We start from the raw sequence: 15,308 nt of genomic DNA, 5'->3' as shown, positions 1-15,308 counted from the left end.
CATGCACATAAATAGCCACTTAGGACAAGAAAAGTTATTTATTGTGAAACAACACTGAAAAATATGAATCTTGCCCTAATGCTTGCACTTCTTATCAGCAACAAAGATTCAATGGAACAGCCAACTGGCTGAGTCAGTTCCATTACTCTTTGAGGATAGGAGTTTCAAAACAAAGCTCATCAACAAAGTCTGCAACAGAGAGGTCAAAGGCCACCTTAGGTGAATTTGCACAGAGGCATCATTTAAATATTTCACTTTCTCAGGGGGAAAAAAACCAAAAATGTTAAGTTATATCCAATTATCACATATTGGGATAACAAAAAGCTCCAAGTAATCCCCAAATACCTCACCTTAGCCTAAGATACCAATTCCATTACTAAACATGTTTTCTGTGTCTTCCTTTTCTCTCTCCCCTCTCCTCTGTTCTTCACACATTTCATTTATTCCTTTTCTTGGCCATTCCTTTTGACCAGACACCCCACCAAACCTTCTATAATGACTATGTATTACATGAAGACACAACCTTGGTGAATTGAAAAGAGACACTCATTACGCTTGCCATGTGACAAGAGTTGTTGTTTCTCACTCATTTCTGTAACATTAGGGGACTATAGACAAAAGGTTCAATTCCTCTCTGCAACAACCTCTCTGAACCTCGGTTTCCTCCCCTGTTAAAAAAAGCGGTTTTATGTATACACCTAAATGGAATGGTGGTGAGGACCAAATGTAAAAACATAGGTAAAACTCAGTAAATGTTAGTTCTCCCTTATCCTGCCCTTCCCCTCTCTTCAGTATCTCATAGAGCTTCTTCCCAACAATTATGTGAGGGTGACCTGCCACACAATAAAACTAAGCTAAGTTAGTTCTAGTCTTTATTTATTCTACCATTGTTTTAATATTAAGGAGATATTAATGCTCAGAGGAAATAACAAAAAATGAGGTGGGGAAGGCAGGCTGACCAGTGTTCAGCTTTCAAATTAGAAGGGTGACATATTCACATGACACCTCTTTAAAAGCATCTCAATCAATTCAAGGTGTCAAACACACAGGAAACATAGCCAATGGCCTTAGTGTTGTGGCTGAGATTAATAAATGTGCTGAGCTTGTGCCTGTAAAAGTTGTTTGCCAACTTTTAGTAAGGTGTGTGTACTTTGAGGGTTTTTTAGTAGTCATGACACCATCTAGGCTCTCATTTCGTCATGTCTCTCTTAATTAAAAACATGGGAGAGAAAATTCACAACCCACAATATACCTTGACTATATCATTTTCCTAGGGGAATTCAATTTTCATTTCAATTTATTTTCTAAAGGTAAAACATTCACATGGTTCACAAATTAAAAGTTTCACCTTCCTACTTTGTTCCTACTCTCTTAGTTTTTATTCTCCCCTTTCCCACCGGGTAATCAAGTCAGTTATCAAGTCAGGTTCTTTCCAGAGTTATTTTATACAAATATAAGTAAATTTAAATACATATATTCTTATATTCCCCCTAGTCACATAAATGTTTCATACTGCATCCATCATTCTGGGCTCTGGGTTTTTCACTTTACAATGTACCTTGGAACATTTTCGTATCAAGATATAAAGAACACCCTCCTTTTGTAGAACTGTAAGGATATGGCATAATTTACTTATCCACTCCCCTATTAATAGACATTTAGGTAGTTTCCAAACTTCTACTACTGTAAACAATGCTGCAATAAATAACCTTGGCATAGGTCATTTTATACACACCATTTTTTAAACAGGGATAAATTCCTGATAGTGAAAGTTGGAGATCAAAATGTCTAAGCATTTACAATTTATGGAGATAATGAAAAATTACCCTCACTAATGATTTTTCCAATTTATACAAACAAGATTGCCCATTTCCCAAAGTCTTATCAACAGAGTATGTTATCAGACTTCTCAATTATTTTTCCAGTCTGATATATAGAAAGTAGCATGTCAGCACATTTTCAATTTGATTTCCTCTTTTTATGAAAGAAGCATCTTTTCATGTGTTTTAAAAACCATCTGTATTTCCTTTTTATGAACAATCTTTTCCTATCTATTGCCCATTATTGCTGATTTTAGGTATTTTCTTTACTGATTTGTAGAATTTCTTCATTTATTAAGGTGATTAAAATTGTCTGTACCAAAGGTTAAAAATTTTGCACCAATGTGTCATTTGTGTTTAAAATTAGCTTATGATGTTTTTTTGCTTGTGGTTTTAATTGCATGTTTTTAAAAAACATTTGAATTTATTAGTCTTTTCTGTTATAGTTTCTGAATCTGGGGTCATAATTAGAAAAGCCTTTCTATTCCAAATATTTAAGAAAATTCTCCCACATTTACAGTTTCAATTCTAATACATTCACAGTTTTGATTTTTACATTCAATCTTTAGTGCATTTGGAATATACCCTGGTATATAGTGGGAGATATGAATCTAACTATTTCTTTCCAAATGGCTACTCAACTAGCTCAATACCATCATTCATCTTTTTCTCATAAGAAACTGAATCTATTTTTCCATTTACGCTGTACCAGTTAGGTTACTCAGAAATCCTTATTTATTTTTCTATATGAATCTTAGACTTAACTTGTCTAGTTTCAAAATAAACAAATGACTGAACAAGAAAATCTGTTACTATTTTAATGAGATTATGCCAAGTTCTTAAATTAACGTTGAATAAATTGACATCTTTACTCAATTTGTCTTTTGCATCCTTCAACATTGTTTGAAATTTTCCTCACAGAACTTGCACATCCTTATTACACTTATTCCTAGGGATATTATCTTTTTCTTTCTATATAAATAAGCAAGTTTCTTATATCTTCTAACTGCTTACTGTTTGCATATATACATATATATGTGTTTATATATACATATATCTATGGTTACTAATTTTGTGCTAACATTTCATATTGTTTGTGGTAGTTTCTCACTTGATTCCTTTTATTTTCTAAGTACACAGTCATATAATAGCATATTCCTGGAATGCAAGCTCTATAAACAATCAGTACCTAGAATATAATAGGAATTCAATACTTCTTAAGTGAATGAATAAATCTTCGCATAGTGATAACTCTACCTTCTCCTTTCTAATTTTTATGCCTTTATTTTCTTTTCCTTATCTATTTGCTAATTCAGTGTAAAACAGCACAATGCAGAACAGCGGTGATAAACATCCCTATGTGTTGCAGGCTAGAGTGGGAATACCCCTTTGTTTCTCATTAAGCAAGAGGCCAGATTTAGGGATGATATACAAATGTAATTATCATGGGGAGGAAACTTCTCCCTAGATGATTCTGTTTTAATTAAAATGATGTTAGATTTCAGTATCCATGGAAACAATCATGCACCTTTTCTTCTTAGATCAATTAATATGATGAATTATACAGATTTTTAAAATATTGAATACAAGGATGGCCTTACATTTCTAGAATAAATCCTATTTGGTGATGGTGAATAATTCTTTTAGTGTGCTGCTAAGTTTTTTTTGCTAATTTGGGGGGGGGGCGATTTTTCATCATTGTTAAGTACAATAAGTCTATAGTATTATTTTGGGGTGAAATCTTTGATATTAATGTTTTATTGCTACACAAAAAGAGAATTTGGGTGACTTTCTTAGTTTTCCATGCTTTGGTATAGTTTAAAATAGCACTAGAAGTATCTGCTCTTTAAGAGTGTGTTAGAATATCTGTATGAAAGCACACACACTCACACACACACACACAAAGGGTGCCAAAAAAAAGTATACACATTTTAAGAAAGGAAAAAACTGTATTAAAATTGTAATAATATATACAATTGTAATAATAAAAGAAAGGATGAATATAAGTCATGTGTATATATTTTTTGGCACTCTTGGTATATATATAACAAGCAAATTATAGTTGGTAAATAGTATTTTCCTAGAATGATATCCATTTTATCCAAGTTTTTATATTTTATTTGCCATGTAAATAGAAATATATCCTTTTCATTCTCCTCTATTGCAGTGATTGTTGACTGTTATGTTGATGATTGTTATGTTGTAAATTTATATTTGTTTCTTTTCTTGACTGGGTTGGCTGACTTTCTGTAAAAAATAATTACATAAATAAGGTACTTTTGAATTAATTTTCAATTCTATAGTTTCACTAACTCAATTTCTGTACTTATCAATTTCTTCCTTCTGCTTCCTGTCATTTATTTTGTTGTTCTTCTAGTGTTTAATAAGTGGTTAACTATTTTTTTATATATACATGAGCTTTCATCTGAGCACTGCTTTCGCACAGTACATATGAGTAGTGTTTTCATCACCACTGGTTTTTTAATACTCCAAAATTTTATTTTTATCCAAGAGTTGATTGAGAAAGCAAGAGGCTGTTTTCTGATGCCTAATATTATTAAACTGCGCCTATTTTTGAAATTTGTTATAGCTTTGCATATAATAAAAGATCAATTTTTGTAATTACTTAACAGGCAGGCACTTAAAAGTACAGTCTATATTAAGAATAGAGGGTTCTAAACATACCCCTTAGCTCTTCCTCATTAATTATATTTCGCAGAATTTCTATATCTTATTTTATATTTTATTCACTTGACCTGTCATGACCCAGGGGTAAATTAAAATCTCTTACTATTAAATTGTTTTTTCTTTCATTCTTTTTGATGAGCATATGGATACACTGATAATCAATGTATATGTATTCATAACTATTTTATCTTCACTGTGAATTGTATCCTATGGCAATAAGAAGCCCACTGTTCATTTCATTTCATCCTTTTTGGCCTTAATTCTACTTTTATACAAAATAGAAACATTAGTTTCTATTATTTATGTCTGCCTATATATACCTGTATATACCTTTATTGTACTCTCATTTTCTATATTTGTAATTACTTTATCTTAAGTTAGGTCTTTTAAGGTAGCTCTGTGACACAAACCTGAATTATTTTTTATTAGATGAGTCAAACACATTTACCTGTATTGATATAATGTATCAGTTTGTTCATAGTTCCCTCAATTATGGCATGCTTTCTGTTTTGATAGTTGAAAACATTTTAATAAACCAAATACGGTTTGTCTTATTTTCGTCCTTTTTGTGGGTGATTTTTGTTCTAGTGGTTATCCATGTGATCACAATACTCTCCTACTGTTTTCAGTTAATAATAATTTCATATGAGCAATATTTAAAACTAGTATATTTCCTCTTACTCCCCCACCCAACATTAGTCAATAATTTTATCTCTCTTAGAGTTTACTCTAGTGTTGTTAAATATGCTTGTACTTCTTTTACTTGATTTGGCTGCTTAAGCTGATATTATTTAACTCCCAGCTACTAGAGATTATGCAATTAGTGAATCTATTCTGCCTCTCCTCTTCTTTCTCCTTCCCCTCTCAATGACTATTAGTTGTATAATTTCCACATTGTGAAAATTAGATAGTATATAGTGTTTATAAGTATATAGTGTTTACATTCTATTCTGTCATCCTTATCCTCACATTTCTTTCTTAGTTCAACTAAGTTCTACACTTTAAATATATTCAAAACTTGCTAACATTCCCAGTAATCCCTTGATCAATTGAAATTAATGATTACAATAATTTCTTCAAAAAGGACTCATGGGAACAAGTCCCCCAAGTTTTTGCATGTTCAAATCTGTTTGTCTGTAGCCTTTATGCAGCAAAAAACAATTTGCCTAAATATAAAATTCTTAGTTCACATTTTCCTTGAAAATATTGAAAATGCTGTTCTTTCAAATGTTGCTACTGAGAAGATTAAAGTCATGCTGATATTTTTCCTTAAATAAGTGCTTTGATTTTTGTGCTTGGCTATTCAAAGACTTATTCTTTTATTTTTCAAGTCTAGCAATTTGAATAATGTAAGTCTTGGTGATAACCTTCTTGGATCAATTTTTACTATTACATTTTCATTAACATTAAGATAAATTTCCATTTGTTTTAGGAAATTTTTCTTGAGTTATATCGTTCAAGATTAATTGTACTTGGCTTTTCTTTAAGGGATTTCAATTACGCAGATGCTATATCTGCTTGGTCTATCTACCTATTTTTAGCTCTTTTTTGTTTCATTTAATTCAGTTTTATTATCTCTATCTCCCATGTTCTTTGTTGAGTTTTCTGCAATGTCTAGCATTTCCTGTGTTCTTTCTAATTTTGTCTTCATTTCTGTGATAGCTTCAGTACTTTTTTTCCTGAACATACCAGCTCACACTGTATCTCTTCCTGTTGACCAACTACTTTTTTTCTTACGTATTGTATTTCATTTTTGTGGTCTTCCTTCAGAACTATTGCTCATTGTTTGTATTTATGGTAAAATGTTTGGTCACAGTTTTCATTTGCCCTGTGGCCTCATTTTTCTAGTGATGATTTTTGTTAGTAAGCGTTACTACACATTCTTTCTCTTGTCTTTGATGATGTGTGGGTTCCCTCTTTATTACTCCATGAGTGAGTTGGATTTTCTTGACTAGCTCTTGGTAGTACGGGGAGCAGTGAGAGGGCCTTGCAGTTTAGCTGCCACCAAGGCAGACTGACTCCTGAAAAAATGCTATCCATGTGCTTTTCTCTGTACTTCTGCCATGTCTCTAAATTAAACTGAGTCCAGGACATCTGCGAGCCTTGCTCACCAGTTCCTGTACCTAGTGTTGCAAAAAGTGGACCGAGCTTTTGTCTTAGCTTCAGGAGCTATCTTTTTTGCTTGCTTTCCTGAACTCTACCCCCAATGGGCCCTCCAACCACATTCATGCTTTTTACTTGCTGCTATATGGCTTCTGTCCAACACCAAATATTTTTTTGTTAGCTTTTATATATTTTTTTTCAAATCTAGAGATATGTACCTCCTAGTTTGTCAAACATAAAGTTTGTGAGATTTTCCTTCTTTTGTGTATGTGTATATGTTTTCTAGTGTTGTGTTTTTAATTATACTCCACAGGTGTGTTTTTTTTTTCCTTTTTAAATATTTTCACGGAAAGAAATGGATAGTGCTGATTTACAGAGACACTTTAATACCAGAAATACTAGGTTAATTTTAATAACCATAATCAATACTGGGAGGGGAAAGGGAAGTAAAAAGGAAAGAATGGGGCATAAGAGGAAAATGAGGCAGAACAAATTATAGGAAGTTTACCTGTACATTTTAAAATACAGCATAACATACTAAAAGTGGATTATGATATGACGTGCCTGGATCATAACACCTGTTTTCATAGCTGATATACGTATTCGTCCCTCAAAGAATGGCTCAAGATTATTGATTTGGTTAGAAAAGTGAGGCTGTAGGAAGATGGCCGAGAATCCCAAGGATATACATATGATATCCTTAACTTGGAACCACAGTCACGGACAGGATGCTGGGTGATCCCTCAAACACCTACAGACACTGCTTGAACTCTCCAAGTCTTGTTACTTCTATTCTGGTCAACTGACCTGTTATTTTCTCATATTACAAATAACACCGGACAACTACAAAGAATTCAAGGAAAAAATTGTAACTGTTGCTGCATTTATATTTAAAACATGAAGATTCTGCTTCAATCATGTAGAAACTTCCAAAAGAATCACCCTGGAAACTAAGAGAATATGATCATTAAAATTAGCCAGAAGCAAATATTCTCCAGAGCAAACAAACTGGCTGCAAAATCCTTTTATTACCTTTATAGAGGAAATCTCTCCAATAACCATAAAAAACATAAGGCAAGGAAAATAAAATGTCCACTGCAGGATTTCTAAAGGGAAGCATAACATTTAGGGAGAAAACTCATTTTGTAAGGCATTTAGAGTAGTTAATAAGCTAAATAAAAATATGTTGTAATCACATTAAGAAATGAACCAGATAATTCCCACATATCTGCTTTTCAGGGAGTGAGGGGGGTATATCAATGCAATAAAGTGATATATTAAGTGAAAATGCAAGTTTTTTCTTAATATTTTCTTCCTTTAAATACTGTAGGATATGTGCCCCTTCAGGTTAGAACCTGGCAATCTAAAACTACCAGAAGAGCTTTTCCTAAAATTCCATTCATTCTTCTCTTCTTCCTACTAGAGATGTAAAAAACACCTGGTGCTTTCTTCTACTTTTCCAGGAAAAATACCATTTTTAAAAAGATAGAGGGGAAAATCCTAGGGAATCTTGGCAGAAACAAAGACCATGAAATAAAACAAAAATGTTTGAATATTTGAATTAATAGTTTTAAGACAAGAGACAAATGATGCAAATGGTCAGCAAAAACAATACCAAAAAAGGAATAAAATTTACTTAACACTATCTAATCACATCTTAGAAGCCTGAGTAATTCTGTCAGAAAAATGAAAGAAGGAACCATTTATTATATAAACATACAATACTTCTCATAGAATGACACACTCCTGGTCCTTTTCTACGTTGTGTCCATATAAGAGTAAGATAAGGGAGACATATAAGAGTAAGAGTGAGATATTTGGATGCTGTGATTTGCTTTAGTGTCTCATGGCTTTAGACTGAAGGTTTCAGACTTCTGTCTTTCTCCTCCCCTTTTTGTTCGTAGGGAGATATCAGCTGCGGGTAGGAGGGGAGGCAATCTTTCCCTATCTCTTCTCCTTCCCCTGCTCTTCTCTTTCCACTCCTAGTTTGGATTTTACCTCTCACCAGAGTGATTTTCTCCTCCCCTATTTTCTTCACAGTGAATCTATAACTTATAACTCTCCTGATCCTTGTTCTTCATTCTTCATGTTGCAACTCTTCTCAGCTCCAATTATTTCCTTTTTTGTTCATACTTGCCTATATATCACAGTTGCTAGAACATACGAACAGAGCTATCTATAAGCAAATGGGTACTTTTTTCATATATACATGAATTATATTCCTCAGCTCTACCCAGTTATCTCCTCAAAGTCACATCCAACCGTTACACATACTGCTCATGTCATAGGACATTAACAAAGGCACAAAGTTAGACTGATCACTATCAAATTTACACTGTTCTTCACAGACAAGCTTCTGAAATCCACTTGAATATAAACAAACAGGTCTCAAATGTGCCCACATTTATTCAGCTTCTCCCCATTTTGGTATAGTCACAATGCTTGTGTGATTTCCAAAAGCCCACATTCCAGCATGAATCTAGACAAAAGTTAGCTCTCCGATCCGAGAGAGAGGGGATTGGATGATTTCAGACCGAGGGTGGTGATCACGACAATTCATATCCCAGAAAAGGAGACTCATACCTTTGTGATTGCAGTGAAGACCTTTTCCAGAATGGCATTTGGCTGGGCAATCTGTGGTCCATTGGCCTGAATGTTGAGGGCTATGGCACATGGTTTGGCTACAAACCTAAAAAAGAAAAGAAAAAGAAAAAACGTCGTAAGTTATTCTTTCTGTAGCTGTTCTCAATGTCACCAGTTACACATTACTCAATTGCTTCCATACACTGCTGAAAGGATTTTATGGGTAGACGTTGCCAACACTCATATGTCAGTAGCTATAAAACAGACCTAACTTTTTTTTCTCCCCCAGGAGTAACAGTAAAAAAAAAAATAAATCATTATAAAACATGTAAACCTCTTGAACCTCAAGTTCAATGAGACTGAACAGATAGAAAGACAACCACTGACAAACATAAGGGCGTAAGTGAAATATATAAACAAAACAAAGTATGACTGTAGAAGGATATAATTTATAGCCTTCTTGCTAACAGTTGACTAGCAACAGTCATGTTATATTTTAAGTATGAGAAAATGTTTACTAAGCATCTGATTCATGCAGAGAGTATGCTTTTGATCACCTCAGTCATTAAATTGGCCATTTTTGTCTCTATAATCAAAGTGTACTATAGTCAGACCCAATTCCTTATGCTTTCTCAAAATGTTCTGCTTTGTGGTTAGGTCATTTGCTTCTTTCTAATAAGGAGTAATGAAGGATGTCAAACAGCATGATGTCCCAGACAAGTTGAAAAGTCTGAAGAGATTATGAGCATCAGCTGCAGTTTTCAGCCTAAGGAAATAACTAGGTCAGGAAAAATGAGAAGACTGGTCGTGTTGGATGTGTGAATGAGCTATTGAAGGAGTGCCTGTGTGGAGCCCCAAAGGTATGGTGATGTGTGTAAAACTGTTCCAAAAAGAAAAAGCATTTACAATTTTAAGAGCTGTTTTACCTAAATATTCAAGAAATAAGGTTCTATAAATGTTCCTTTTCAGTAGTGACAAGCAACATTTTCTACTAATACAAAATAATAGGAAAGTATCACCCAAATTGATTTAATGTTGGCAAAAGGTAACAAATGATAAATGTACCAAACAGATCAGGGCTAAATCTTAGATGGAACATTTTTAACAACAGTTGATGGAACTAGAGTAGAACGGTAAACAAAGAAGAATTTTCTTTTTTTAAGTGAGACTAATGAAATTTATATATATAGTACTATATGATATCCTTCTGGGTCTTATTTCAAGTAAAAGAGAAGAAATTTATTTAAACAGAAAACTGAAACACTGCACATTCAAGCCTAAACCAGGAAAGATGCACACAGAAAATGCAATATAGTACCTGCTTCATTGAGCTTTTTGAACCAAGTAATTTAGGAAGAAAGAATAACCACACTTTCCCAGAACATAAATCATCTAGAAACTGGAGGTTTTCCAAAACTTTTGCATTCTCAATTGTTTTGAATATAAAATTATTTCAGACATATTACCTATGTCTCTACCCCCTTAAAGAGAAGTGTGACTTTTTCTTAATGACTCTGAGTGAATCTTCACCAGGAACAGGAATCATGGTGCATTGGCTTTAGCTAGTTGGCAAAAACAGCTAAAATTTTGTTTGATGGGTAATGACCACAGAAGAGAGCCCAGGACTTGTTTCCTCGACAACGTTACTGGTTTTTGGTTACTTGCTTCTTCACTATATGGCATAATGAGGGGTGGGAAAAGAAACGAGGTCCAGCAAAGTGAATAAAAAAAGGGGGGGCGGGAATTACAAAATTAATTTGGTGTGAGGAACAAAATCAAAATCACCTCTTCTAAATGGTTTCCTTCTCCTCTTCCTGTTGGCTTTCTCCCCAGCCCTCCCCCGTCTTCTCCACTCCCATAACTTCCAAAATACTAAAATCCCTTTCGAAATTTATCATCATTTCCTTGTAACATCCTCCTGTTCTTGTACATGGTCTTCTACATTCTTCTAAAAAGCGAAGAGTCTAAATGCAAAGTCAGACCATTTCATCTCTCTACGCACTGACAATGCCTGGGCAAACACAGGAGGAGGTCAAGAAATGTGATCAACTGGCTGTGTTCAGTAACTATGTTTTCACTGTTGCTACCATTGTTTTGAGTGTTGTTGAGAGGTTAACAGACGTCCTCTGCATGCCCAACAACAACGCCGAGGGAGAGCCAAGAAACTCACTCAACAGAATCTCTTCAAAAGCAACTTCTACTCCTTTTGCTACCATCCTCCAGCAACTCCCAAAAGTATTCCAAATGGTTCTTTTAGTACCTACTACACAACACCATGTTTTATACCTCTCTCCTATCTCTTTTTGAGCTTCAAACCACTTTTTAAAAACTCTTCTCTAAATTTCAAGAACTAATATAGTAGCATCTTAAAGAAGCCACATCCCTTGATCAACCAAACTTCTCACATTTTGATAATCAAAATTATCAAATAAATACCATATTCAGTAAACAGATTTTTAAAGCAATGTCCAAAAGCTAGAGTGGGAATCATCTGCACTGCTGTGTGGCTGTGGAACTCTTGCTGCAGAAATCAATCTCTCTGTGCCTCAGCCTCATATGTAAAAAATTATAATAATGATAATTAAATATGCATATAAATGGTGTGTGTACACAAATACATGTGTTTAAACATTTAACACATGTTAAAACACAATGTCACACAGTCTCTGTCTAAAATCTTTGATGTGATCCATGTGTAGGGCTTTGTATCATAGCATTTACACACCAGGGCTTTTCTGGGCCAGGAACCCACTCAGCCTCAGTTATGCTGTGCCAAGCCACATACATCCAACAAGTTCTAAAAGTACCCAGTAAAAAAGATGAGACCAGAAACCAAGACATGCAACTAAAAAAGATAAGCATATCATGTACAGTAATCAATGGCTACCCCTGCATCGTTATTAATGGCACCACCTTTGTGACCAAAGTGTCCCTGTTTGATATTTTGCCACAATAATTTTAAAGTGTCCCCATTTGAACAATAAATTGTAGTGATCCTCATCACCAAGCTGCAGGTCAGGCATGGGTGCACACTGAGTCCATACCAGCAATGCCATCAGGGTCTGAGTTCATCCATACCTGGGCCAAACCTTTCCAGCTCCCCTATTGTCTCATGGCCCTCTAGTGTGCTGCACCCACCCCTGCCACAGGCTAGTTGGTATGAACATGCATGTCCCTAGCCACCTTCATGAAGGTGGGAATGGCCTTCGTGAAAGTCTACAGTCTCCAAAGCCTAACATACGAACTCATTTAATCCTCTGTCAACCAGATGAGGCAGGATTATCATCACCCCCACTTTGCAGAGAGTGTCACAGAGGTCAGCAGCCTCTGCCTCCAGGGAAAGGGAAGCAGAGGATGGCATATTTATCTCCCAGGAAGGTCAATGTTATCATCAGCTCCCCATATTGATTTACTGGCCAGGCTAAATCTCAAATTCTGCAGATTTGTGGGGAGGGGTGTGGTGTGAGGAGTGAAGGCAAATTTAATAGAATTTAACTGTTTATAAATTGAAGCTCTTTACATTTTAAATGGCTCAGGGTGGGGATACACAATGAACCATGTGAATCTTTGAAGGAAGTTATTGCTATAGAATATTTTTATGTACATGCCTGACCTTCTGTGAGCATTCAATGAATAGATGAATGAATGAATCAACAAATCAACTAAAATTCAACGGAGGTACCCTTACTATCTTTTCCATAGAGGCTGTGAATTTTAACTCCTTTGAATACCATATCTACTCAGGGTCCTCATTTGGGACGCAGAAGGTAGGAGATGGACCACTCCAATCCTGGAAGCCATTTCTAAAATTCCTATTTCCTATGAAGTCAAGGCTGCCCCATAAAACTCTTGTGTGGATTCCACCAGCCCCTCACAAGATATTCTCTTTTCAACTTATCTAGTATAATACAGACAGCCAAACACCTCATTTCCAAGATTTAAAATATTTCACAAGATAGGCCGGAAACGAATTTCACACCCCATATGGAGAGGAAAGAAAAAAAGATATAATTTTTATCTGCCTAACAGATAAAAATTATATGAGTATATGAATATACATAAATTTTATTTGTGTTTATTCTCCAAAGAATTTGTGAATTATTGCTGGCATTTTTCCCCCCGGGAGCATCTTATATACCAAATAAAACCCATGATACAACTACCTACTGTCATGGTCCATGAGAGAAAAGCTGGATTTTTTTTCCCCCTTAATGCTGGCTCTAACATAAGTAAGTTCAGAAAAGCTGTCTTCACAAGGGTTGTCTTAAAAGAGAGAGAGACAGAGAGAGAGAGAGAAAGGAAAGGAGAGTAGGGCTCTCATTTGTAGTACCTACAAATGTAATAGTTGAAAGGAAATATGTATTTTCAAGTTTTGAAGATTACCTCAACCTGGAAATGCTCACCTAATTACTTTTTTACCAAAGGCAGCAACACCACTTTCAAAAGATCAAACATCTATAACATACTTTCATGTAGTATAACATACTATTTGAAAGTAAATACAGTAAAGATATAAACTTCGAAAAATACTAGTCTCAGTTTAAGAGTAGAGAAAACACCTAAAACATTCCTACTTTTTAATTCTATTTAACACCATGTATTTGTGTTTTTAAACATGAATTGAACATCTCTGCACAGAGCACTGAGGTTAACACTGGGCTGTGGTGTGGCTAAAAGTATACACAAAACATGAAGTGATTCTTGTTTTCAAACAGATTTACAATATGGGAAATGAGATTAATGAAAAAGTAAATGTTTACAGGGTATATATCAGTTCTAATTACTTAATACTATGTTATCATATTCAGTGGGGAGCATGGCCAGAGACTTTTAGTCCTTTCTAACTCTAGCATGCATTCTCTGCACTTTTCAAAATAATTGAAAAGCTGTGGTGGTAGATACACAAACCTACACATGTGATGAAGTTGTACAGTATTAAATCTCTCTCTCTCTCTCTCTCTCTCTCTCTCTCTCTCACACACACACACACACACACACACACACACACACACACAGACACACATACACACACACAGGTACAACTGGGGCAATTTGAATAAATTCAATAGATTGTATCAACGTTGATATTCTGGTTATGATATTATATTACAGTTTTACAAAATATTACCATTGGGGAAAACTGGTTAAAGAGTGTATGAGCTCTCGTGTATTACTTCTTACAACTGCATGTGTGTTTTACAACTATCCTAATAAAGATTTCAATTAAAAAAATAATTGGAAGGGACATTCTGCTTTTGATATGGACAAATGAGCTCCTAATAAATTGATTTTTCACCTTTAAAAAGCACAACATATCAACCCCTCAAAAAAAAAAAAACACACACACAAAACTACCTGAGGGCTCTGGAGACTGAAAAAAAGCAAGTAGACTTTGGAGATGAGTCAAAAGTTGGAGCAGAAAACAAGCAGAGAGCAAGCTCCCCGTTTATTTATTTATATGTTTACTTTGCAGCTCTACTCTCAGATCAGACAATCACAGCAGCAGATAAAACTTTGATAGGAAAGCACACTCTCTTTCTAGCTGCAGAAACCAGGGAAGGAATCTGGGAAAATCAGAGAAGGACTAGAGAACCGTGAAAGGGAAAAACAAGAGAAGCCGACCCTTAATTCTGTGTATAAACTAAGCATGATTCTGGCTGACCTCAGAACCATGTAAGTACAAGGTAAACTGAAAGCAGCAGGAGCTAAGGTTTAACAAACTGGACTGAGACTGAATCCACTGTCCACTGCAGGCATGACAGGCTACAATCTGAATCTAAGTAAACTGCTTAACACAAAACAGCAACACTTTTCAGAGCAATGTGAAAAAATCCAGAATCTGTACAACATAACTTTCACAAGGTCCAGGATACAATTTAATATGTAGATGAAGAGGGAGGAAAATATGATCTAATTTTAGGGAAAATACACACAAAAACATCCGGTGAACTTTAAGACAGATCAATATAAACTAAGCCATCTGAAAAAAAGAAAGAAAAGAATAGAAAAATAAACAGACTGTGAGGACCTGTGGAACAATTTCAAAAAGGCTAGCATATGGGTAATTGTAGTTCTAAGTAAAACAAGGAGACAGATTGGTGAAGAAAAAGAAAA

General features: G+C 34.8%; 1 protein-coding gene across 2 annotated transcripts in view; it reads right to left on the bottom strand.

The window, feature by feature from the left end:
* The window catches only part of CERS6 (ceramide synthase 6), a 280,962-nt gene that overhangs the window by 191,885 nt on the left and 73,769 nt on the right, over nucleotides 1-15,308 (bottom strand). For both annotated transcript variants that reach the window (XM_081052700.1, XM_081052699.1), the window contains exon 2: nucleotides 9,195-9,300. In XM_081052700.1, coding sequence (XP_080908826.1) covers nucleotides 9,195-9,300 — 106 coding nt within the window. The remainder of the gene's footprint in view (nucleotides 1-9,194; nucleotides 9,301-15,308) is intronic.

Source organism: Rhinolophus hipposideros (assembly GCF_964194185.1).
Source record: "Rhinolophus hipposideros genome assembly, chromosome: 6".
Classification (NCBI taxonomy): domain Eukaryota; kingdom Metazoa; phylum Chordata; class Mammalia; order Chiroptera; family Rhinolophidae; genus Rhinolophus; species Rhinolophus hipposideros.
This window is presented reverse-complemented; position numbering and strand designations above follow the sequence as displayed.